Source organism: Eptatretus burgeri, chromosome 7 (assembly GCF_056783735.1).
Source record: "Eptatretus burgeri isolate ZD-2024b chromosome 7, Ebu_testis_v1, whole genome shotgun sequence".
Classification (NCBI taxonomy): Eukaryota; Metazoa; Chordata; class Myxini; order Myxiniformes; family Myxinidae; genus Eptatretus; species Eptatretus burgeri.
Window position 1 is genome coordinate 86,393,688 of NC_140967.1, and position 27,682 is coordinate 86,421,369.

A 27,682-nucleotide genomic window follows, 5' to 3' on the forward strand; every position below is an offset into this window, starting at 1 on the left:
GGGAAGGATGGAGGAGCGATTGGATAGGAGTAGAGTAGAGGAAGAATGTTGCTTCTGGGATGTCCATTAAAATGAATGGGGAAAAAAGGGAAAAACTATCTGACCCAAGCCCCAAAAGCTCAAAATGGGAGACACACATACCCACCTATTCCCTTCCCTCCCATATAAGCAAATGAAAAATTGAGACTTACTGATTAAAACACTTCTCCCCCCCCCCCCCCAACATAATCAGTCCTTTCATATTTTCATTATACTCAGAGCGAACCAACGAATATTTGCTCATGTTCTACTTTAGGCAATAACTTAATTTTCTTATCACATTCATGTCCATCGAGTGTATGTGTATGTATGTATATATATATATATATATATATATATATATATATATATATATATATATATATATATATATATATATATATATATATATGTATGTATATATATATATATGTATATATATATATATATATATATGTATATATATATATATATATGTATATGTATATATATATATATATATATATATATGTATATATATATATATATATATATATGTATATGTATATATATATATATATGTATATATATGTATATATGTATATATATGTATATGTATGTATATGTATATATATGTATATATATGTATATATATGTATATATATGTATATATATATATATATATGTATATATATGTATATATATGTATATGTATATATATATGTATATATATATATATATATATATATATATATATATATATATATATATTTTGTATTCCCTGTCGAGGCTCGTGTGAGAGCTAACACACAACGCACAGCAAGGGGGAATGAGACGAGGGTCGGGAGTGGGAGGGACAAAACAGTGGGGAACAGTCGCATTAGATCTGTGGAAGGGAGAGGGATGGGACGGGGAACATGGGGAATAGAAGATGGACATTACAGGGACTTTCAGGAAGGAAAGCAGGAAATTTGAAGGAAGTGGGCTTGGGTGGATTATCGGGGGGAAATAAGATCGAGGATTTGGATTGGGGATGATAAGAGGTGGTTGTGAACAGCTGTTTTGAAAGCCTGGAGGGAAGAATCGGAAAGAATAGAGTGAGGGAGTTTATTCCAAAGGCGGGAAAAAAAGAGGAATGAAAGAGTGAAGGTGAGCAGTGATTCGTGATTTTGGTAGTTTTACCAGAAGGGGGTTGTTGGCGGACCTTGAGCGCCCTGTGGAAATGTGGTGGGGACAAATCGCAGAGAGAGAGCAGGGGGGGGGGGCAAGGCTGGAGAGGAGACGGTAGAAGACAGACAGACCACCGACCAACCTGCGGTGATTGAGTGAGAGGCCCAAAGACTCAGCCTCATTGCGGGAGATGCCGATGATTCGAAATGCCCTGGTTTCTACAGTGTGAAGCCGAGAAAGGTGGGAGGCAGGAGCACCAACACAGAGGGGAGAGCAGTACTCCATCAGGCTACGGACAAAAGCTTTGTAAGTGGTCAGGAGCTCAGGAGGGCCGAGGAAGGATTTTGCACGATGGAGGATTCCCAGTCGGCGACTGGCTTTGGAAGCGAGATTTGAAATGTGGCTTTCCCAGGAAAGGTCATGGCAGATAGTGAGACCCAGAAGCTTGAAAGAAAGGACTTCTTCCAGAGGATTGTTGAGAAAGTGGATGGGGGGGGGGGTTCTAAACGGTCCTTTCGAAGAGACATAGTGAGAGTGTGAGATTTGTCCGGATTGAAAGACATGTTCCACGTGTTGGACCAGTTTGTGATTTTTATCCAGATCTGCAGTGAGCGAAGAAGCTGCTGCTTGCCTGTCTGAGGGATGACCGATGGTACGGCAGAGGGTGGAGTCATCAGCAAAGAGATAGAGGATTTTCCAGAGAGTCGGAGAGATCATTGATGAAAACCAGAAAAAGAACAGGTCCCAGAACGCTACCTTGAGGAACTCCAGCCTGGACAGGAAGAGGGTATGAAAGAACTCAATTTAGGGCCACATGTTGACTGCGACAGGAGAGGAAGTCTGCGAGCCATGAGTGGAGATGGCCTTGGCTACCATGGGAAGAGTTTGGTGAGTCGGGCAGGGTGCCAGACTGTGTCAAAAGCACGTGATATGTCCAGGGATACGGCTCGGATTTCCTGTCTGGCATTGAGGACCTCCATCCATTGTTGGGAGAGCAGAAGCAGCATATCCAGGGAAGAGTGACCTGGTCTGAAACCAAAGAAAATATTCATAAATAATAACTGGGAACTTGGTTCTTGGTTTCAGTGTCTTTGTTGAGCAAAGATGAAATTATAAATTTCTCTTGATGCTCTTGTCTGACCACCTCCTGGGCCACATATTGGTTCACGAGTCAGTGAGTGACCACTACATTCGTTATGGGTGTGTCTGTCTGTGTGTCTGTCCCAAGCATAGCTCCGTGGGTTTTGATCTGATCTTGATAAAATTTGGGTGGGAGGTTTGTATCATGATCTAGTTGTGTTTTCCGGAGAATGGGCGTGCTGCGCCCATTATGGGCGGAGCCACGTCCAAAAAAACACGTTTTTATGAGGAAGCTGGTTTCAATTGCATCTTCTCCGAGGGGGTTTGTCGACTCTGGCAGGGGTTTCGGTATTTGGTTAGCCCAATGGTACCTGCATAGCCCCACGGAGCTCGATTTTTCATTTTCGTCCCAAGGTCAAGGTCAAAAGATCACGAACTTAGAAAATGTCAAAAAAATCAATAAACTGGGCATCGAGCTCCTAGAGTTTTCAACTGTTTCGAATGAAAGTTGGTATTCAAGTAGTGCTCTTCGAGTACTACAACTTTCATCATTTGCATTTTTCCCGATTCCCGCCAGTTTGCCCGTGGCGTCTCCTCGAAGGTCAAAAAATAAAAAAGGCGAAACGTGTACATTGCTCATGAACCATCGCCGTCTCCAGACTTGTATTTTTCATTGTCTTTCCAAATTCAACATTATTTATTATTTTATCAAACTTCTTCTTAAAATCATCTGTAGCAAGTCGTTTTATTTTTGTGTTAAAATGAGTCAGACAAGCTCCCTTGCCCGAACCAAGCCCCAAAAGCCCAAAGTCATTTCCTTTGAGACGCACCCGAAAAAACCCATTGTGTTAAACCTTTTCCATTAGGCCAAAAAAAAAAATGTTGCATTGGCGTAACGGGTCACTGAAAAATAGGGTAGGTCGGTCGGGATCCTTTTTTTTTTTTTTTTCTTTTTCTTCCTAATAAATCCCTCCCAAAATCTCCCCCGGCTCGAGTACCACCCTTTTTGTCGGCGGGTTCTGTCCGAAACACTTCCGGGTTTTTGCGATCGCGATCGCAATCAACAAGATACTTGAAAACGATAGCAAAACAACAAAAATAGCAATAAAATAGGGTCGGCAAAATTTTTCGATAGCAAAAAAACAAAAAAAAAACGTAGGGTCGGCGGAATTTTTAGGGTTGGGCGGGTTACGCCAATGCAACATTATTTTATTTTTTTTTTTGGCCTTATGTAATCAACTCGGACTATTTAATACCAAACGCAAACTTAGTATGTTTCATTCAGAAAATGGAGTGTTCGCATGATTACTCTAACCTTGCAGATTAATCGTTTTCACAAGATGAGAGGTGAGATACTGAAACCAATTCATTATTTGTTGTTTTATCCAGAATTAAATCATGATACAACCAATAATTATTGCATGTTTTTTTCTGACAGGTTGTCCCCAATAACAACATTGTTGATAACTGATATTGAAAATGAAGCCAACGAATATCATGAAGAATGGCAAAATATGAATGAAATCCTTATATATCTTCAATCATTTCGAAGAGAGTGAAATAACATCATGTCTCGGATGTTGGAAGACCTTTCACATCCCCTGACGTTGGATAAGTCAAAAGAAAGGTGAGAAATTATCCCCCTGCCTCTCTCTCTCTCTCTCTCTCTCTCTCTCTCTCTCTCTCTCTCTCTCTCTCTCTCTCTCTCTCTCTCTCTCTCTCTCTCTCTTTCTTTCCCTTTCCCTTTCCCTTTCCCTTTCCCTTTCCCTTTCCCTTTCCCTTTCTCTCTTTCTTTCCCTTTCGGGTGGTCCCTTTTGGGTAACATGCCAAGCTAACCGAGGGGTCGCTGAATACAAAAATTGACGACCCTTATTCTCAGGTTTTCCATCTGTCTGTTTGTATGTAATGGACAGCTCTGGAGGCCAGAGAAGTCAACCGATTTTGATGAAACTTGGCTGGTAGGTTCATACCAGGATCAAGTTGTATGCTTTTGAGCAGTTGCTATGGACGCCACCGTTGCCTAGCAACGGGACTTTGAAATTTTTGAAAAAATCTAATTTTTTTTTTTCGAAAATCGGCTTCCTCACTTTTATGCGCACTATAATCAACCTCTGTCAAAAATTTTCAGCCCGATCCGTCAAAAACTGTATGACTAGTATGCAATTATATTACTATATGCTTTCACCCCAACGTTCGCGTTGGGATTCCCTAACATAGGGTTAGGGAATCCAACACAAATGATGAATGGACAGTTGCTCGTCATGTTCCAATATGGAACAACGAACAGCAAAAATGCCATCTGGTGTGTTCTCTTATCTACATATTTCAAATTCGCCTTAGTCTCGCAACCACCCATGTCGCAAACCGGCTTTTCTTTCTCTCTCTTTCTCTTTCTTTCCCTCTCTTTCTTTCCCTTTGTCTCTTTCTTTCTCTCTCGTTCCCTTTCTTTCTCTTCCTTTCATTCCTTTCCCATTTTTCTCTTTATTTCCCTTTCTTTTTCTCTTTCCCTTTCTTTTTCTCTTTCCCTTTCTCTCTCTCTCTCTCTCTCTCTCTCTCTCTCTCTCTCTCTCTCTCTCTCTCTCTCTCTCTCTCTCTCTCTCTCTCTCTCTCTCTCTCTCTCCCCCCTTCTTTCCCTTTCTTTTTTTCTCTCTCTCCTTCCTTTCTCTCTTTCTTTCCCTTTTTCTCTTTCCCTCTCTTTCTCATTCTCTCTCTCTCTTTCCCTTTCTTTTTCTCTCTTTCCCTTTCTTTTTCTCTCTTTCCCCTTCTTTCTCTCTCTCTGTCTGCCCCCCCCCCCAGTTTCTGCAGGGCTCACATGGTCCACCATAAACCCTCTTCTGGTAAAATTGCGTCCACTCATTTGTTCCTCTTTATTTTATTTTCTCCCGCTTGCGGAATCAACTTCCACATCTTCAGTCTCAAGACAACTCTTCACTGGCATCTCAGATCGTCTCCGATCCAAAAACATGATCTTTTCTTCCCACATTAACCCCACCCAAATCCCTCCTAATTTTCCAGTTTTTCTTCCTTGGAGTTTCCTTCTCCATGCATGCGAATTGTGCTCTGTCCTGTCTCGTATGTCCTGATCCGTTCAGTGTACTCGCTCTCCCATGAGCCTTGATTATGTATACAAAAAAGAACAAAAAATACCTGGTTATCAAGACACTCACCGGTAGGCACCATGGGAAGACTTTGAGGAGCAATTTCGATGTCAACAACTGCAGTATTGTTATCAATGTGAACATTTCGGTTGTTAACCTGACTAAAAGCTTGAGCTTTCACACTGCAGGAAAAAACAAAATAAATGGAGTGGGGGGGGGGGACAATGAGACTGCAGCATTTTTACTGTATAATTATGGAACAACTTGTATGAAAGACATGAGTGATGAAGTTGAAAGGAACTGAAAACAATATAAACATGTATATTTTTTTCAGAAGCAGCAGTGCAAACTTTAAAAATAACCCAACAGCTTGAGGTATTTTGTGAATAGAAACAGTTTTATATAATCGGTACCATTAAAAAACAAAATTTTCTTTGCAACGTCATAAATTAGAGAAAGCAGGGAGGTAACAAGTGTGATTAAGGATCAGCAGAATATTTATTAGGTGTAAAACAACAGGACTAGAGTCGGACTGGGGTCCATACAGGGTAAACAGGCTAGTTGGGGAAATAACTTGGAAATCCAAAAAAAAGAATCTCTTGTGCACAGATTCATCCCATCTCATCTTCAGTTAACCTACCCTTCTTCCCACCCATGGTACACTGAATCTTGTGTTGAGGCAGTTGCTCTGAAAAGGAAACCCCAACCAAAGGCAATCTCAGTTCATTCTCAAGAGCCTGCACTGCAACAAATGTCCACTCTTGGGAGTGTCAGTAGACAACATCTGTCCAACCTCAAGATCGAACTCAAAAATCCAGTGGTGCCTTGTTGAGTCTGTCTCCGGAGTATGCTCCCCCTCCATTCCTTCCCACTCTTTCATTGGCACCACAGCTGACTCCACTTATGAGAAGGCCGAATGCCTCAATTCTGTTTACTTCCAAATGTTGTCTTCAACCCCTGACTCCATATACCGACCCGACCCAGTTGTACCCAACTGCTTATGGACCCTTGTCTTTTTCACCTGAGATGGGGGCGAAGTCTCTGGTAACTGTTAACTCGGATTTTACAAATTGCCCGAACAGCATTTTGCAAATTTCCTGGTGCACGTGTTCGAAGAACATGCTCTGCTGCTCTCGCACATCCTCTATCTGCTCTGTTCAGCCGAGATCGAATTTCAAAAAAAGAGAATTTTAAGAACATAAGAGGTATTTTGGAGTAGAAGTTGGTAACATGCCTCGCTAACCGAGGGGTCGCTGAATACAAAAATCGACATTGAGATACTAAATTTTGAGGTTGGAGATCAAAAAACAAAATTACTGCCAACAATGACATAAAAACAGCATTTTGACACCATGTCCACTTTTATTGAATATAATGTAAACAGAAACATGTACTATTTGCACATGCAATATCACAATGGGCCCACGCTACAGAATCTGACACTGTGTTGTTTCCCAGCACAAGTCTGGCTCCACAGTTTTAATGGCCGAGAATCAACCACAACAACCAATCAAGACAATATGGCAGTCACATTTCCTAATGTTGAAACACTCGTTCTCATTGGCCTGTTGTCTCCATCCACATGCAGTTGTACAAGGCAGCTTTACTTTTCGACATTTGCAGCGCAGGGTTCGACATCGTGATCGGCAGGCACATGACACAATTTCCAAACAAGCTTCTGAGATAGGATCAAGGGTAATGAGAATTGGATGTAGCACTGTCTCATCCCGTTTCCATCCAAACTCAGTGCAAAGATGCGGCACAAGGTGGTGAGCTTCCTTTCTTACCACGCATTGGTGATGCACACGCTTTATGTGCAGCTGAAGGGCATCACTGCGGGTGGTAACACTTCCTGCTTGTTCTGCTTTAGAAACGTGTTGGCACGCATTACATGTACAGAATCGACATTCCAATTGCCATAGATTCTGTATACGAATTTCTCTGCTGATGTGAGCTAACCCAAACTCAATATTCCCACTCCGAGGCCACTTAATAGTCCATTATGCTTGAACACCATCCATGCTGAACGTTTGCTGTGTCCAAAGATATACAGTGGGGAGAACAAGTATTTGATACACTGCCGATTTTGCAGGTTTTCCCACTTACAAAGCACGTAGAGGTCGGTAATTTTTATCATAGGTACACTTCAACTGTGAAAGACGGAATCTGAAACAAAAATCCTGAAAATCACATTGTATGATTTTTAAATAATTAATTTGCATTTTATTGCATGAAATAAGTATTTGATACATCGGAAAAACAGAACTTAGTATTTGGTACAAAAACCTTTGTTTGCAATTACAGAGATCAGACGTTTCCTATTGTTCTTAACCAGGTTTGCACAGAGTGCAGCAGGGATTTTGGCCCACTCCTCCATACAGATCTTCTCCAGATCCTTCAGGTTTCGGGGCTGTCGCTGGGCAACACAGACTTTCAGCTCCCTCCAAAGATTTTCGATTGAGTTCAGGTCTGGAGACTGGCTAGGTCACTCCAGGACTTTGAGATGCTTCTTACGGAGCCACTCCTTAGTTGCCCTGGCTGTGTGTTTCAGGTCGTTGTCATGCTGGAAGACCCAGCCACGCCCCATCTTCAATGCTCTTGTTGAGGGAAGGAGGTTGTTGGCCAAGATCTCGCGATACATGGCCCCATCCATCCTCCCCTCAATACGGTGTAATCATCCTGTCCCCTTTGCAGAAAAGCATTCCGAAAGAATGGTGTTTCCACCTCCATGCTTCACGGTTGGGATGGTGTTATTGGGGTTGTACTCATCCTTCTTCTTCCTCCAAACACGGCGAGTGGACTTTAAACCAAACATCTCTATTTTGGTCTCGTCAGACCACATGACCTTCTCCCATTCCTCCTCTGGATCATACAGATGGTCATTGGCAAACTTCAGACGGGCCTGGACATGCGCTGGCTTGAGCAGAGGGACCTTGCGTGCGCTGCAGGATTTTAATCCATGACGGCGTAGTGTGTTACTTATGGTTTTCTTTGATACTGTGGTCCCAGCTCTCTTCAGGTCATTGACCAGGTCCTGCCGTGTTGTTCTGGGCTGATCCCTCACCTTTCTCATGATCATTGAGGCTCCACGAGGTGAGATCTTGCATGGAGCCCCAGACCGAGGGAGATTGACTGTTATCTTGAACTTCTTCCATTTTCTAATAATTGCGCCAACAGTTGTTGCCTTCTCACCAAGCTGCTTGCCTATTGTCCTGTAGCCCATCCCAGCCTTGTGCAAGTCTACAATTTTGTCCCTGATGTCCTTAGACAGCTCTCTGGTCTTGCCCATTGTGGAGAGGTTGGAGTCTGATTGATTGAGTGTGGACAGCAGTCTTTTATGCAGATAACGAGTTCAAACAGGTGCAGTTAATACAGGTAATGAGTGGAGAATGGGAGGGCTTCTTAAAGACAAAACTAACAGGTCTGTGAGAGCTGGAATTCTTACTGGTTGGTAGGTGATCAAATACTTATTTCATGCAATAAAATGCAAATTATTTATTTAAAAGTCATACAATGTGATTTTCAGGATTTTTGTTTTAGATTCCGTCTTTCACAGTTGAAGTGTACCTATGATAAAAATTACAGACCTCTCTCTACGTGCTTTGTAAGTGGGAAAACCTGCAAAATCGGCAGTGTATCAAATACTTGTTCTCCCCACTGTATGATGTCAGCCTGTTGGGGCATGGAATGGTAGTAGTGCTATGACACACTCGAGTGCCAACTTCCGATTGATAGCATGCACTGGAATGTATTTTCTCTTCTTTGATGTTCCAGCCACCATCCACATGAAGTTGCTTCTTGAGTGTCTGTCCAAGACACGATACCAGCAGCAGTACAACATCGGTGTCCCATGCAGATACCACTACAGTGCCAAAGTGTACATTGATTCATTGCGTGAAGAACAAGTCACGTGTCTGCTTCCTCATGTATCACCTTGAGTGGTGTGAGATTTGTAGCTGCATGGGATTTCTGGCGCATTTGCCAATACTTCTTCTGATATGAATCGGGCAAGATCTGCCTTGTTCTCGAACAGCGCAATTAAATTTGGCCAGGAGTTTGGAAGTGAAACTTCTCTTCCTTCAATCACATGTCGTATTGGGTGAGTGTTTGTTTTTTGATCACCATTGATGTGGAGCTGACTTTATAGATTCATCTCTGTATCTATCAAAAACATAATCTATCTGAGCATACAATGCCCCTGATTGCAGGACAGAACGAGTGATCCCAGATAATAGTATTTTCATAGTTCAAAAAACAGAAACTACAAAAGGTCGATTGTGTTTGACTATATATCTTCACACCGCATCAAAGTTTCAAAACAAACAGAACTATCCTCAGCACCAGTGCTGTCATTTACCAAAGCTTCAATTTTCTAGTTGAAACTGTGTAGGAGGAGCTGCGAGACATTTCAAATGTACGGATCACTGGAGTGTCGAAAATAGGTCATGATTGTCCAATCAAAAGTTAGTCATCGGAAGGTCTGTGCCAGTGTGCAAAGTCTGAGCAAAACCGGTCAAATAGCCTTGAAGATATGGAATGAGGTTAGTCATGCGTTGAAAAGTATGTCATTGCCCTGGAGGTCACAAGGGCCCGATCAAAATTTTGCAATCGGCAGCACAGTCTTCACCACCAGGTCAATCGTTCCCCAAAGTTTCAATTTTCTAGCTCAAATCGTTTAGGAGTTGTTTGTGACGGATGTAGAGACATATGAACGGTATCACATTCTCCCCGACTTTTCTTCAAAACATAAAGGGATAACAAGGGGGTATTGTTGTCCAAACCAGATGTTTCTATGACATTTAGTTATATTTTTACATGAAGAAATTGAAAAAGCCCTTGACTGATAAGTTTTTGGCCGCCATTTTGTTTTTGCTCGTTTTTGTGGTCAGAAACTACAAATTAAGCTTGGGAATGTCATTTTCTCGATTCTGCATAACAAAATTAGGTTAGAAAGTCCTGTTACCAATTTTTACTAACAATGCCCCTGAAGGTATGTTTTCTGAAATATGGCCCGGTCTATATAATTTGCCCTATGTCATCCTCCAAGCCTGGTGTTGGCTTAGTGGTTAGGGTGGTTGGCTTGGGATTTTAGGGTCCTGAGTTTGAGCCCTGTTTTCCGCTGAATTAACACCAGGTGGGGTTGACTCTTCCTTTGCAGTTGCAAACTCTCAGGGTGCATGTGGTCTGTCGTTAACCCCCAAAGTGCAGACTCACTGCTCACTTCCACTCATCTGTTCCTCTTTCTCCCCATCTATGGAACCAGCTTCCTGTCTGGTCAATCTCACTCTTCCCTCCAAAACATTTGTTCACCACCATCTCATGTCATCCCCCATCCACAACATGATCTTTTCTACACCCATTAAACCCACCCAAGCCTGCAGGGGTTTTTTTGGTCTCCCCCTCCCCTCTCTCCTAGATTTCCACTTTGTCCTTCTACTTCTGTGATTGAGAGGTTGTGGCTGTATCCGTCCCTGTCGCCTCCCCTTGCTGTCATTCTTCCCGATGTATCTTATTTCTCTGAGTCTCACTATTTTGGCCATCAACCTTGCTGCTGTTGGTGTGTCCCTGCTCCCTTTCGGTCTGTTCTGTGTTCTCGCTCCTTCATGGGCCACAAAACGGTGTACAAAATGGGGGGTATAGTTGGTTTATAAATTGCATCACAGCCACGTACTGTACTCTTCATGTACGCATAGCTAATTATGTCAATAGATTCCACATAAACTGCTTTACTTCTCAAACTTCCTAATATTCCACATCGTTGGAGTGGATTCTGAAATATTTTTGGTCACAAGAGAAGAGCTCATAAATACAGGTAAATTAGAGGTACTATTATATGAAAGGTTTTCTTACTACATTGAAAACAAACCTATCAATCAGTCTTGGAAGCATGGTCATTTTGAGATCTAATAAAATTAATGTGCATTGATTGCTCTCTGTTATAGATTTGGAATGGTGTGTTTGGTTGATATCGATTAAAAACTGTAGGGGTTAGCGAATAAACTAACTGCCTACTTTGGGTCCCCAGGAAGGGAGGGGGGAAGGATGGTGTTCATTCATGATGGTGTTTGTAATGAACTTTCAAACTCTCATTGTAACTACGAAGGTGCAATGCGCATCTAGAAAGACTGTGTTTCAAATAAATTAAAAGAACGACATTGAACGGATAAAATGTCTTGAAAGACGAAATCATTATAATTCCTGCAGGGCACAAAGCTGTAAAAGGCAAGGTGCTAAAGCCACAAAAATGAGCATGGCACCATATTTCATTGTTTTTTGAGAATGGCTCCACCATGAAGGACACTTTAGTACATGCATCTCTTGTCTCGATCTACTCCTACCGCATTCATGTCTAACATTCAGATATGTTTGCTCATAGTTTTAATCCTCAAAATATACTTTTATGAAGTCGACTTTACCTCAAAGCTCAACATGAAAGAAAACGCAATGGTTAGCAAAATCACATTGAGCATACCAGTATGGCTTCTTCTCTTCCGTCGACATTTGGTGCCACAGAGTTGCTAGAGCACAAGTAGCACGAGTGGACGGCATTCCAGGATGTTCCCTGTGTATGTGCACGCAAGTGTATTATTTCATACTCCAGCAATTATTGGTAATTCACAATGAAGGAAAATGTTAATCAAATTGATTGCTTCTTATACTACAGATAATGCATTTCTGGTCAAGACTGAGAGGATATTTTGCAGTTGCTTAATGAAAAGTCATTCATAATATGAAGATAAATTATCAATTGCAGAAAGGTGCAGAATTTGTAGATGAGTGTGTGTATATATGTATATATATATATATAATATAGAAAATAGGATGTATCATGTTTAAGTCGGAGGAAGAAATTCTGGGGTTATGAAGAAGTCTGGTTATATTATGTTAAACTAGCAGAGTACCCGCCCTTCAGGAGTCTTGTTCCAAGAATGAACACGTTCTTCTGACGCATACCTTTATTTGGGCGGTGTATAGGCAAGTGGCAGCTCCGCATAGGAAGAATTATGTGCATGAAGCAAAAACATACATATTGCTTGAAATTCAAAACACCTCACTGCACTGAAAAATGTGGGGACAGGAATACTGTCTTGTAAATGGTGGCGACTTGTAATACCCTCCCCCACCTGGAGGCGGCGCTACACAATACACATTTACATTGAGAATTTGCGTCCCCCCTCACACCCCCTAAGACCACTGGCAAAGATAAAAACACCCCTACACATAAATTAGGGTTATGCTTATTCTCTGTAGCAAGTCTGGATAGAATTGGCTCAGAACTGTTGGAGGAGTAGCCCGACAAACAAATAAAAATAAACCAATGTCACCCGCAGGGTGACCCGTATCTTGCCTAAAGGTGACCACGTGTGACTTCTTTAAGGTCACACTGAGGTGAACAGAGCTGCTATCCACCAGGAGCGACTCCTTGAGGAATATCTGCCTACGAGAGATTCCGATGAGAATCGTTCTACAGAGTAACCATGAAAAATATGCTTTTGCCTCATAACGTCACCAAATGACGTCATAATGTCTCAAGCTTGACATATCTAGAAAGCACTCATCGAGGTGTTCAATTTGAGGTACTACACGATATTGTTCCTAAAACTTGAAAATTTGACCGTGGGGTCAAATATGTTTGACCTGAGGCGCTAACCATGAAGGTCAAGGCCAATCGCCACCAAAAATTAATCAGCTGAGCGCCAAACCATGAACTATATTCCCATGAAGTTTGAAGACGATCCGATCAAAATTACTCAAAAAAATAAGGGTTTCGTCGACTCCCCTGATTTGCGCCAAAGTGACCTTGACCTTTGACCTTGACCTTCAAAATTTTGTGCACTGAAAGGGTCCTCTATAGGCCTCTGATATGCGAAGTTACAAAAATTTCCAATGATAACTGTGCTCTGTAGAATTTTTTATACGTGATTACAGAGAAACAAACAAACAAAAAAAAAACATACAAGCTGACTAACATATCTTGCAAAAACTTCGTTTTGGCAAGATAACAAACCCACAAAGACCGGTCTGTGAATTATACTAAGGATGTTGGGTGGAGAAGAGTATTTGAGGCAAGATATTAAAGGGGATTTATGGAACAGATGCAAACCGAATTTACATGATTGGCTCAGAACTGTTGGAGGAGTAGCCCGACAAACAAACAAACCCACAAAGACCGGTCTGTGAATTATACTAAGGATGTTGGGTGGAGAAGAGTATTTGAGGCAAGATATGAAAGGGGATTAATGGAACAGATGCAAACCGAATTTACATGATTAATGGAGAGTAATTCAGGTCGGGTCAGGTATGGAAGCATGTGCCCGAACAGCATGTCGCTGCGTCCACTTTCCGCCGGTACTCCAAGGTCCTCCATCTGGCCATACCCCAGGCAGATGCTTGGCCCATCCCCATCTCCTTGAGATGCCGATCAACCTGCAGCAACCACAAGGCATGTGGTCGGCCCATTGGCCTCCTCCACTCACAAAGTTCCCTCGCTGAGAGAATCTGGTAAGCAGGATCAGCATCAGAAAAACGAGCCACATGTCCATACAGTCTCGGCTGGCGCTCACGGACTATGCAGGTAACAAATCCCATTTGAGTCTCTCTCAGCAACCACTCATTGGACACAATGTCCGACCAGCGACAGCCAAGGATTTTCCGAAGAGACCTCGTACCAAAGCCATTAAGTCACCGTCTCAGATCCCTGGTCAGCGTCCAAGTCTTGCATCCGTAGAGCAAGACTGGAAGCAACAAGGACCTGAACTTGGACTTTTGTCGTCCTGCACAGGTACCAACAGCGCCACACCCCATGATCCAGTGAATCCATGACTCCTCAAGCCTGACCCAGACGGCCATTGACCTCTGGCTCACAGCCAACAGAGACATGAATATCACTGCCAAAGTAAGTGAATCTTTCCATGACCTCAACATCCTCACCACAAATGGGTACAGACAAGATAGCAGCATCCAATATGTCAATGAAAGCCTGGATCTTAGTTTTGATCTTGTAAACCCATAATCGAAGTGGCTCTGACTCATCATTTAGCACATTGAGGCCCCCAAAAGAATATCCAGAGTCTCTGCAGAGATCCAGTCTCTGCATCATCTGTGAAATCAAGGTCAAAGATCTTGACATTCCCAAACGATGCACCGCAGCTTGATCTCTCTGACATCCTCCCCAGAATCCAGTCCATACAAGCATTGAAAATTGTGTGGGCCATTACACACCTCTGATAAACTCCAGCAACAACTGGAAATAAGTCTGAGATGGAATCGCCACATCAGACAGCACTCTCAGTACCGGAGTGCAGTTCAGACATCAGACCGATCAGTTTTGGTAGCACCCCACGAAGACCAATAATCCTCCAAAGGGCATCCCGATTCACTGAATTGAATGCTTTGCAGAGATCAACAAAGGCTGCAAGCAGCCCCTGCCAAAACTCTCATCTGTGTTTGGTGAGGACCCGAAGAGCAAGGATACGGTCAATCGTTGACCTCTTTGGTATTAAGCCTGATTGCTCTGGAGGCTGGTGCTCAAACAGATGGTGGTGAACCATATCAAGAATTATCCGAGCAATGACCTTGCCCGGGACTGAGAGCAGCGTCACCCCTTGGTAGTTGCAGTCCTGGCGATCACCCTTCCCTGTCCAGAGAGGGACAACAAGGCCCCTCTTGCAGTCAGTTGGGATGATGCCTGTGTTCCAGGCGGAGCAGAGAACTGCATGCACGACATGAGTGCAGCATTCCCACCTTCCTTGAGAAGTTCAGCATGGATGCTATAGATCCCAGGAGCTTTACCCCATTTCAACCGGTTCACCGCAGCCTGTGTTTCCACAAATGAAGCTGGACCACAGTTGATTGGAGGGTCAGCCATAGGGATAGTATCACCAGACAGTGTAAAAATTTTTTTTTACTTTGCTCTTTTCTGCACTGTGCGATCAGGATTAATTCAGAGCCAAAGTACTTAGAGTAGACCATGGGACAAGAGCTCAAAAAGGGCCTAGAAATCGATTTTTGTGGCAACTATCATGGCAATAAATTAAAGTAGATGTTTCCAAAGTATTTTGAGGTGAGGAATCCGAATTTGACCACATTTCCAACATGGCCTCCAAAGCCAGTCGCTGACTGGGAATCCTCAGTCATGCAATGTCCTTCCTCGGCCCACCTGAGCTCATAACCACATACAAAACTTTCGTCCGCAGCCTGATGGAGTACTGCTCTCCCCCTCTTTGCTGGTGCTCCTGCCTCCCACCTTTCTCGGCTTCACGCTGTGGAAACCAAAGCATTTCGGATCATTCGTATCTCCCGCGATGAGGCTGAGTCTTTGGGCCCCTCACTCTCTCACCGCAGGCAGGTCAGTGGTCTTTCTGTCTTTTACATTCTCCTTTCCGGTCTCGCCCCCCCCCTCCTGCTGTGTCTGCGATTTGTCCCCACCATATTTCCGCAGGGCGCTCAAGGTCTGCCAACAACCCCCCTCTGGTAGAACTACCAAAATCACGAATCACCGCTCACCTTCACTCTCGTTCCTCTTTTTCCCCGCCTTTGGAATAAACTCTCTCACTCTGTTCAATCCCATTCTTCCCTCCAGGCCTTCAAAACAGCTGTTCACCACCACCTCTTATCATCTCCCATCCAAATCCTCAATCTTTTCTACCCCCGTTAATCCAACCCAAACCCACCTGCTTCAATTTCCCTACTTTCCTTCCTGAAAGTCCCTGTCATGTCCATCTTGTGTACCCCGTGTTGTCTGCCCCCATCATTCTCCCTTCCACAGATCTAATGTCTCTGTTCCCCACTGTTTTGTCCTTCCCTCTCCTGCCCCTCTTGTCTCATGACCCCCTTCCTGTGCGTTGTGTGTTAGCTCTCATACGATCCTCGACAAGGTATACAAAACAAGAACAAAAAAAACGAACAGGTCTATTGTTCCCCAATTCTTCTCTGGATCCTTTTCTTCAATAATAGTGTTGCATTTGCTACTCTCCAATCCTCTGGTACCTTTCCTGACTCCAGTGAGTTATTGAATATTGCCACTGGGGTCCAAATGATCACTCTACAAAGAGAAGAAGAACTCAGAGTTCTTCCTTCTTGGCACCATCACCGAGAAATTCACTCCATTGCTGGGGTATCTTCTGGCCTGGTGAGAATATCCTGTGACATAGGAGAGCTTGGGTTCGCTTTTCCTGCTCTGTGTCTTTGATGCTAATGACTGGACATGTTTCAATAACAATATCTACCCGCGTACAGTGATATTGTTCGGAAATCCCGCTTACTCTTGACATAACTGTCCCCTCACTCTCTCACCATAACAAGGGCCAGCTGTCTGAATGTAACAGAGGTTGCCAGACATTTTATGAATCGGAGCCATGTCATCGACAATGATAGCATCGTATTCATGAACAGTTGTGATGCATGAAGACAATACAACAATACAGGGTGTTCCCATGAGACCGATGATAGCCTTGATGGCCTCCTCATCCATTCAGGACATTTTGACTCCATAATGCGAAGCTTGCTTTTATCAGTCTTTGTGATTGTCCTGTCAAAATATGAGAGTGGGTAGGAAATCAGTCCAAGAGAATAGCAGAGGACTGTCCTCAAATCGATTTTTCAGTGTTGACTCGTAAGAGTAATGTGGCGAACATTTGGCGATCAGTTCTGGCTGACTGTCTGACCAGATACGTGGAACACTTTTACTTTAACTTGACTTGCAAAATTCTTTAACTTCATTTGCTGCAGTGGCTGATAGAATCCAACACTTCTTGAATTGAGTCTGTCTTGGCTGGAAGTAGAGAAAGCCGATCGTCTGTAATTGTGTGCATCGAGGACGTCGCTGGCTACGTCAGCGTCATGACACCGGAGCTGATGCAATAAATGTTGTTTTGGTTTTGCAAGAATGGATCCATCATTTCGCCAATGCAGCCCAAGATAGTCTTGATGGTCTCCTCGTCCGATAATGGTTCCTATATCCATCCATTAAATTCTGAACTATAGCCGCTCTCATTTTGTGAACAGATCCATCGGTGCACAGAATGGCGATCCTGAGTCACACCAGTTATCCCATCAGACGTCTTTGAATCATGGTTACAAGTTTGTTCGATGACTTGGTCGCATGCTCTCGCCGAGAAAACAATGGTCTTGTTGCTGAACTATCCACTATCCTGATTTTATGTTGAAGATACGATGACTCTCGGCCAACATGGTCGGCGGACATGGGACAGACGGACATGGAACCCTAACAGACGGACATGGAACCAGTTGCAAAACTCTGCTTTTTGCTTCACGTGCTGTAATTACTTATCAGGTAATAAAGTGGAATGTCATTATAAAGCGTTTTTTTCTTTCATGTAGATTCTTGTAAAACTTTATAATTGCATACCATTTCATCTATTTTCATTGTGAAAGTAAATGAACCAAAGCCTAGAGTGTGATAAATTGACAATTAAAGAAATTGCGTGAAAGATTTGAAATACACACTTGATGTAAAGTTTGCGGTTGATGCGGCAGAACATGATGAATCCATTAACACACTTTTTCTTCACTTCATAAGGTGACTTTACAACCCTTCTAGACATCTTGGGATTGTAGGCCTTTCGGCCTTTAGGTTTCTGGTGATTCTGTGACAATTTATGTCCTCTCTGGTGAGTGGGAGTCCAGAGCACATCATTGTCATAGTTGACAGGGCTATCTTCAAAGCTGGAACTCCAGTCGTCCTCAGGCTGCTGCCAATGCAGAATGAATAAAAAAAAGAGGATTAGCATGTGAAGACTAGTGGAGAATGATCAATTGAAAACAACACCAATGATTTGGGAAAATTATGATAAAAGAAAGAGGGACAAGTATAGTTCAGTAAAAAGAATGGTTTTCTTTTTTAATGGCATACAGAGCACAAATGCTATGGAAAGATAACGAACAAACAAATAATAGTAAAAGTCAAGTCATCTTTTGTGGTGTTGTTTCATTTCTATGTATCATGAAGCAGTAAACAAAGCAAGGAGAGAAAGAGTCCCTCATGATATCAGAGCCATAGTTCACACAAGATGTGCTGCAGTAAGAATAGTACATTCAATGATTTGGTCTTTATTATTCCAGCAATAACAGCCTTTTAATGGGTGGTTGAAGTGGCAGACACGGTTTTGATAATTTTGCTGAGACTACACATCTCACCCAAGGTAGATGACAACTTCCTGTGATACCACTTGGAGATACAGTTTAAAAAGTAGTTTGTACAAGTCTTTGATCTTGACAATGAATACAAATGTTCACATACATCATGCCTAATTGTCAAGATAATCCTTTGTAATTTATCTCTTCTGTGAATGTGGAATGAAAAATAATGCACAAGCCACTGTTTGTAGTTAAACCCTTCTGCTGGGCAATAGACATGAAATGAGAAGTTCCACCCAAAATAACAACACATCATCATAATTATCGCACCTTTTGTGGTTGACGATCAGGAATGACATCCATGTGATCAATTTGCTGTTTTGCTTGGTCTGGCTGTTCATTGGGAGGATCTATAAAACATGAATGTTCCTGTTGAAAATCTGTGCATACTCATAAGAAAATCAGGCTTGACGTTACAAAGGCAACTTCAAGGCAAGCACATGTATTTAAGTTAGAATCTGGAAGCAAGTCTTTAATCAGGTTTCTCATCTCCCATTTAGCATAATGTAATTTGTGCTCATATATTCAAAATGTGGAAAAATAGGGTAAACCAAAATCTTCTGTGACGTTTTCTGACTTGTTTACAAAGTTTCTCTTTAATTGCAGCGAGAATTAAAACCAAAATTACAAGAAGTGTTACGAAATGGGACTTGGCACAGCTCCAGAGGTCCCAATGACAAGCCAAAGGGATTGTATTCCACAGATCCAATGGTGCAAATGGCATTCTTGTTATGATTCAATCACAAGGATTGTTGAGCGATTAATCCTTGCAACTGCAATAAATATCTACTTTACGTGAGCTCAGTTGTATATCATGGACACAAAAAGAAAAATAGCACCGCAAAGCGGGCGTAACCCCTCAGCCCCTTGACGCAAACCAATTTCAAGATGGTGGCCATATTGAAAATCACAGCATGCCCATTTTCGAAAGGAACCTTCCTCTACTCAACCCCAACACACCCAGCAAAAATGAATTTAATCGGACAAGGCGTTCTCCTCAAAATTGATGGAAACCAATTTCAAGATAACTGCCCTAGCCGCCATATTGGATATCGGATTGTGCTGTATATCGAAAGGAACCTTCCTCTAACACCCCCATTATACCCCCATGAAAATAAAATCGATCTGTCAAGCCATTCTCAAGTTATTGTCTGGAAACCAAATTCAAGATGGCTGCCCTAGCCGCCATATTGGATATCGCAGTATGCCCATTTTCGAAAGGAACCCTCCTCTACTCAACCCCAACACACCCAGCAAAATGGATTTAATCGGACAAGGCGTTCTTCTCGAAATCGACGGAAACCAATTTCAAGATGGCTGCCATGGAGGCCACATTGAAAATCACAGCCGTGCCCATTTTTGAAAGGAACCTTCCTCTACTCAACCCCAACACACCCTGCAAAAATGGATTTAATTGGACAAGGCGTTCTCCTCAAAATCGATGGAAACCAATTTCAAGATGGCTGCCATGGAGGCCACATTGAAAATTGCAACACGCCCATTTTCGAAAGGAACCTTCCTCGACTCAACCCAACATACCCTGCAAAAATGGATTTAATCGGACAAGGCGTTCTCCTCGAAATTGACGGAAACCAAAAGTTGACAGACAGACGGACGGACGCCCGCCCGGACAACGCCTATGACGACAATACCCCTTAGCCAATTCGGGCTGAGGGGTAAAAAGTCAGTGCATTTACAAAAATATTATCTGATGTTCATACTCTGTGGCAGAGCATCAGAGTGGCCAATAGTCTCGGGACAAGGATTTATCTGGGTGGTTTACGATTGCTTTCCTCGCTTGCATGGTTACAGAATAAATTTTCATTTTGGCCAGGATATCAGCGATAATACACAACTTACTCTTTAATAAGGCACTGAGACATTTTCCTTCCCCATCTTAACGTCTACACGAAGGATTGCAAATTTTTGTGAGGAAACGCCATGCCTGAGAAGCACCAATGTGACAGTTTGTAGTTGCATCAGGACTCAAACCCAGACTAGACTTGTTGGCTCAAAGATGAAAGCACCATTTCTACACCAGCCTGGTAGTTTACAAAAATTAATGACTTTATTCATCTTCCAAAATCCAGGCTGACTGCACTTCTCAACTTCTTTGCTCCTCACTTCACCAGTCTGAGGAATCACCTTCCAGATGCGGTTGTTTCCCACTTTTCCTTCCAGCACTTCAAGCAGGCAGTGCACCACCTCCGTGGGTCAACCCCCATTCTGACTGATCATCTTTATTTCCCCTATTGAACCTTCTTAACCCAACCCTCTTACTTTCTGATTTCAGTGTTTCTTCCCCTTCTTTATCTTCCTTTGCTATTTATTCCCTTGCTGGTTGTGCCCAAATGTTCCCTGCTATTTAACTTTGCTCTTGTGGAAAAAAAAAGCGTGTATGTACCAAAAACGTTACAATTGGTACAGATGGAATGATTAATTATACAAGCAAATAACTTATAGATTATCAAAATCCTTAATCCCAGCATAATATTGAACCAAAGAGTTTTTCAATCTTTCACTTTCATCAAAATTCATAATTTTCTGTTTCATGAGATCTCTTGAGCAGAGAAATAAAAATGCAGCAAATCCAACAAAATGACAAACAACTTTATAAGCATGCTTACATGAAGGGGGAAAGTTATGCAGCTTCTTGTTTCTCTGAGGAAGCATAAATATAACCTGCTCCTGGAAATGTCCTCTCCGTTGTGCTATCTTAGTCTGAAACTGAGGAATGCTCATTCGTGTAAAGCAGGATTGCCTGGGTGTTATCCCGGTTCCACCTGCATCAGCTTTGGGCTTTAAGGGGAAGAACCCACACTCGCATTCACCTGCATACAGTTGTGGTATTCGCTGAGCCAAGCCCCGTGGCAGCTTGCTGATCACCTCTAACCCTGGTCACCTCTGTTGCTCCTATCTTAAATGGATGGTTAGCAGTGTCGTTATTTGTTGGAAATCAACCCAAGGGTTTGGTTTCTCCATTTCTCCAAGATCAGTGACTTAATAACGAAATGGTGTTCAGCGAGGACTTGCTGTAGTTCGATTTGTTGAGGCACTTGTATACAATTCAAAATACTTATGAAAGAGTGGTGAATGGAACATCCTATCATATGACAAAATTCTTGAGGATCAATCGCATCTGTAATATCCTACATCACTCGGTCACTTAAAAAGCCCTCACACATGAGAAATCACAGGTGGAATAGATATTAAATGAAGCTGAGCATGGTTGGTGACTGGTGCGTGCACGCATGCACACACACACACACACACACACACACACACACACACACACACACACACACACACACACACACACACACACACACACACACACACACACACACACACACAATGACTGTGTCTTTAAGAAATTGTAGTTCTGCAGCCTTATTTTGAATGCCAGTTACTCTTGATTTGTAGGATTCTGATTTGGTATTTACTGAACTTAGAGAATGATATGCCTATGTGTGTGCAAGGTTTGTTTGGAGAAAGTGGATTGGGCATAGGGTTATTGAGTTTACACCCACATGTCCATAGTGAATTGTAGGATTGGTGGTAGGTGAGCGTCGGGGTGCATTTTAAGTATGCTCAGTTGTGGCAACTCATTTTGGTGAGTAATGCCTTCTGGTAATGGGTGTGTGCATGTTGGGAATATGTGGATGCATGGTGTGAATGTGGAAGCATGGTTGAGGATTGAGTTTTTATATCCCTTATAGGCAGGAGTATCTGCAGGTCTCCTAAATGAACAAGGTTCTCCAGATTGAGTTCTTAGTACTCATTCTAAGAGTTCTTAGTACCAAACATACATTGAGTACCACTTAGGCACTCAATCCTGGTGTCCAAACATACATTGAGTAGCATACGTGAGGGCATATGTCGGTGAAGATGCTATGCTGATATCATATGGCATGCTCAAGTATCTGCAGGTCTCCTTGAAAAAAATAGGACCACTTGACTGGAAGCTTATCTGGGCCCTGGCCTAATGCTGTAACCCAAATTTGGTAGCATTCTGACTGGTGGGTCTGGAGAAGAAGATATTTTAAAAGGAATTAACGCGATTTTTCCCGAAGGTTGACCAAGTCGGCCAATTTGACACACTTCTGGTCAAGTGATCAGCATGACTTCTGCAATAAACATCCCTACCCTACCTAGTCTGATGTTGCAACCCAAATTTTGTAGCATTCTGACTAGTGGGTCCAGAGAAGAAGATTTTGGAAGAAATTTTTGCGACTGCCATTTTGACACACTTCCAGTCAAGTGATCAGCCTGACTTCAGCAATTTAACATCCCTGCCCTTTCTGAAAGTTGTAACCCAAATTTGGTAGCAATCGGATTGGTGGATCAGGAGAAAAAGATTTTGGAAGGAATTTGCGGGACCGCCATTTTGACACATTTCTGGTCACGTGTTCAGCATGGCCTTCACAATTTAACATCAAGACTGTGTCCTAGTATTGTACCTCAAATTTGGTAGCATTTTTACTGGTGGGTCTGGAGAAGAAGATTTTTGAAGGAATTTACTGTCGGCCATTTTGACCAATTTGGTTAAATTTAAATTTGGTTAAATTCCAGATTAAAGCTAAAAAGTAAACAAGGTTCTCTGGGATTACTGCTTTTGCACCATTGCTGAGGTAGTCAGGCACCTTAGGACCAGATTTTACAATGATGTGGACATTCCAGACAAAAGCAACAATTTTTTTCTATGTGCTACCCATTGCCAAAGCTTTCAATTTTTTAATAGGAACCACTTCCTCAGTATGCAGCATGGTGGCCATTTTGTAAAAACCTATAAGTACCAATATCTTGGCTTCCAAGCCACTTAGGCTCTCAATCTTGGTGTCTAAACATACATTTTCTGGGACAAGGAATTCAATTATACCATTCAGAATATACAGTATGGCGGCCATATTGGATTTCCAAGATGCCTGTCACGTAGAAACATATAGGTACCAATATGTCGGCTTCCAAGCCACTTAGGCTCTCAATCTTGGTGTCTAAACATACATTGAGTTGTATACGTGAGGGCATATGTCAGTGAAGATGCTTTGCTGACATCATACACCTACCTCTGCACATGCATGGTTTTGGAACTAAATTGGCAATATCAGTTGATAATTTCTAAGCATTTTCTGTGTTTTATGTCTTTTCAGATAGACGAGCAGCATGGATTTGAACAAGTGTTTGATATGCCAAGAAAAGACTGCGGAGCCTATAAAATGTCCACTCAATGCAAAGGGAAGTGGGGACAATTCAGAACCATACAGCTCCTTTCTGAATAATGTCAGTGCTTTCAGAATCCTGGGCATACTACCAGTGGCTCTTCAATTTGGAGAAGACATGACTGTATGTGAACTGGTCCAAAATCAGGCTGCATGGCACAAATCTTGCAATGTGAAGTTTCGCAAAGAGAAGCTAGAGAGAGCTACTAAAAAGCGAGAGAGGTATGAAACCACAGCGGACAGTACATCTCGAGAGAAACGACCTCGGCATCTGTCAATGATCAAAATAGCTTGTCTGTTTTGTCAACAAGTGGATGGACAGCTCCATGAAGTCAGAACTCTTGGAGTTGATGAGAACATAAGACAGATTGCCTCAGAACTACATGACACGGCATTAATGGATCGGATGGAAGGTGGAGATCTGGTCGCACTTGATGCTAAATATCATCTAGAGTGTTTGACAACACTACAAAATCGCTACCGATCACTGCTCAGGCAACATGAGGAAGATTCCTTTGGTTCTGCTGAAGAGAAGGTTATGAAAGCAAGAGCACTTGTGGAGCTCTTCATCCATGCAGAAAACTGTGTGGAAGATGGAACCTTCCACTTCAAATTTTCAGTGCTGTATCAGCTGTATGAAAACCGTATATGAGAACTGGGTGTTGAGAAGGAGAATAACAAAACCCATTTCAAGGAGAAAGTTATTGCGTACTTCCCACAAGCACAAGAGCAAAGTGATGGCAAAAAATAAGATTCTGGTTTTCCAACAAAGAATGCAGCAGATGCTAAAGCAGGCCTTGGAATGTGACTGAAGCTGATGCACTACTGCTTGCGAAAGCTGCCAAAATTGTGCGCAAAGAGATTGTCAAATTTAGAGGATTCCACTTCAATAGCATATTTCCCTCTGGATGTCAACATGGGTCAGTGCCGACTAATCTCAAAACCATGGTGTCTATGCTGTTGTATGGTGCTGACTTGAAAAATCAAGATTCAACAGACTCGCAGGCAAACCTCACAATCTCGCAGACCATTCTCTTCAACTTTAAGAAACATGTGTCGCCTTCTGTCAAGTCTCGTCATTCCCTGGAAAGGGAACCACCATTTGGCTCTGTACATTGGAATGAATATTCACACAGAGACCCGGTCTAAAAAGTTGATTACACAGTTATGACTTGGGTCTCAGTGTAAGCTATGACAGAGTTCTTCAACTCGAGAGCCAGCTCACAACTGCTGTCTGTGAAAACTTTCAGAACAAAGGGGTTGTGGTCCCTGCTCAATTTCGATGCGAGATGTTCACCGTTGGAGCGCTTGACAACTTAGATCACAATCCTTCAAGTACAACTGCGAAGGGCGCATTTCATGGCACAGGCATCAGCCTGTTTCAATTTCCCACTATGTCTAAGTTGGGAAACAAGCAGGATGCCATCAGGCTACCTTCACCTGATGCCAAGAAGAATCATGACATGCCAGACAGCTTCACCACTGTGTCAGCTGTGGCTCTGAAGATGGCAAAAGTGTCAGTCCCCCAGGTGTCAGAAGTTTCAGCACCAAAAGATGGGCAACTTGCAAGTGCAAAACTGAAAGAGAAGAGCTGGCTGGAGCATGCTAGTCAAATACTGGAGAAAGACGTCGTGGAAAAGGGTGACACTGTCTCCTTGTCAGCATTCCATGCTTCCGCACAAGGTCCATCCATCGACCTGCATTCCGCTCTTACACAGCTCTTGCCCTTCTTCTATGAGAAGGCAGCTACACCAGCTATGATCAAGCATGGACTAGATGTGCATTGGGCTACAGAATTCCTCAATCCTGGACAGATACCAGTTGTAGCCTTTGATGAACCACTCTATGCACTAGCCAAGTTCACTCAGTGGAACTTGCCTGACACACATAGGGAGGACAAATTAATTGCAATGTTTGGTGGTCTACACATATAAATGGCAATGTGGAAAACGTATGGTGATTACTTAGAGGGATCTGGCTGGACCAATGCTCTGACACAAGCAGGTATTGCCACATCAGGCACCACTGAGGTGCCGACTCTTTTCTGAAGGCCACACATGTCACCAGAACAAGGCACGCTCACCAGGTGACTTCTTTGGCTCTGGCAAAGCTCCAGCAAGATGCTTTCCTACACACTGAGGGACCACACAATGATGAAGCCAAGGAGGCAGAAAATGGTCCAGAAGAGTCCAACATTCCAGTATTGGGATAGTTATAAACATGGAATTTGAGGGTCTGTCTCATCTTCATCAGATCATACCGCGAGGACAAGCTTCATTTGTATATGGAAAGCCTGAAGGCATTGGTTCCATGGTTCTTCGCTTTGGACCACCGCAACTATGCGAGGTGGTTCCCAATACACATCCGAGACATGGAGAGTACCAGCACCCATTCTCAAGGAGTTTGAGGAACATGATCACTGGGTTGTTACCAAAACCACCAACAGGTTATCGGCTATGCCAATCAACCAAGCACATGAGCAAAACAATGAAGTGGTCAAGGGCTCTGGAGGTGCAGTCGGTCTGACTGAGAATCCTTCAGCCTTCAGCAAGTGGATGGTCTCAGGGCCCGAAAAAGCAAGGTTACTGAAGGAATTTGAAGAGGGATTTTCCACACAGAAAAGGTTCAGGGAGGATGCTGCAAGTCTGGCTCATTTCATCAGTGACATGGGAAACCCTTTCCTTGATGACAGTGATGAGTTACTGGCTCGAGACACACATAATGTTTTGTCAAGTCTGTGGTGAACACGGTGCGAACAGTGCGACTAGGGAAGGATCAGGATGCCAAATATCACAAAGAAGTGATAGACTGTACGCGCTCCATTCATGAGCCCATAAAGAAGAATGCTCTTCCTCTCTTCAGATGCCCACGGCCAAAATCCAAGATGAAACAAGCAAAGAAGATCTCATTACTGAAGAATGATGTTGCCCTCTTGTCTCACTTGTACATTGTAATGCAGCATAGGGAGAGTGACACGAGTATATTCTTCAAACACGAGAACCATCCTTTTCCCCCTTCACTCTCTGATGGTGGGAAATTGTGTCTCGGAAAGAAATCTGATCTCCTGAACATTCTGGTCCAGGACACCAAGAAAGATCCTCCTGATTCCTTTGATGTAAAGCTACTTGATGGTGCTGCTGTGGTGCACTTTCTTCCATGTACCAACATTGTGACATTTGACGAGTATGCTGAACGCGTCTTTGTTCCATACATCATGAAACAGTTAGAACACTCCAAAAGAGTTGATGTGGTATGGGACACATACATCACCAGCAGCATCAAAGAATCCACAAGAGAAAAGCGAGGAAAAGGTATTCGGAGAAAGGTTGTTGGTAAGAACAAGCTCCCAGGAAACTGGGCTGACTTCTTACGTGATCCAACCAACAAACAGGAACTTTCTGCATTCCTCTCCAACAAGATTACCACCTTAGATTACCTAACCCTAACTGCCCTGAAGACAAAGAAATCATCATTACATCTGGTGCCACGGCCATTCTTCGAGGAACCGATTGTTCAATGCTGCCATGTAACCATGAGGAAGCAGATACCAGGCTGCTAATTCATGTGCAGGATGCTATACTGAATGGTTGTACCAACTGTCTGGTGCGCATGGTTGATATGGATGTAGTGGTAATCCTCATTGGCAAGTTCCATCATCTGATCACCTTGGGTCAAGATGTGAGCATTTGGGTTGCCTTTGGTACGTGCAAGAACTTTACATATCATCACATCAATGGTATATATGATGTCCTGGGCCCTACCTCTCTTCCACAACTTCACAGAATGTGACACCACCTCTGCTTTCTTTGGAAAGGGTAAACAGTCAGCATGGAAGTGCTACCCAGATGTGACCCGTGCCTTCACCTACATGGCGCTCAACCCTTGCATCAAAGTAGATGCAGATGTTCCACACTTCCAGCTAATGGAACGCTTCAGTTATCCTGTATGATAAGACCAGTG

At 42.9% G+C, this 27,682-nt stretch overlaps 1 protein-coding gene and 1 pseudogene across 2 annotated transcripts in view; one reads left to right on the top strand and one right to left on the bottom strand.

Annotated features, from left to right (window-relative positions):
* The window catches only part of MEIOSIN (meiosis initiator), a 39,878-nt gene that overhangs the window by 6,166 nt on the left and 6,030 nt on the right, over positions 1 to 27,682 (bottom strand). The window contains exons 3-6 of one of the 2 annotated variants that reach the window (XM_085889393.1): positions 18,774 to 18,853; positions 17,814 to 18,055; positions 11,818 to 11,907; positions 5,415 to 5,527 (exon numbers count right to left, since the gene is read on the bottom strand). In XM_085889393.1, the coding sequence (XP_085745519.1) occupies positions 5,415 to 5,527; positions 11,818 to 11,907; positions 17,814 to 18,055; positions 18,774 to 18,853 (525 nt within the window). Of the gene's footprint in view, positions 1 to 5,414; positions 5,528 to 11,817; positions 11,908 to 17,813; positions 18,059 to 18,773; positions 18,854 to 27,682 lie in introns of both variants that reach the window. The other variant, XM_085889392.1, reaches the window with a different exon arrangement.
* On the top strand, positions 23,667 to 27,671 carry LOC147023680 (uncharacterized; annotated as a pseudogene).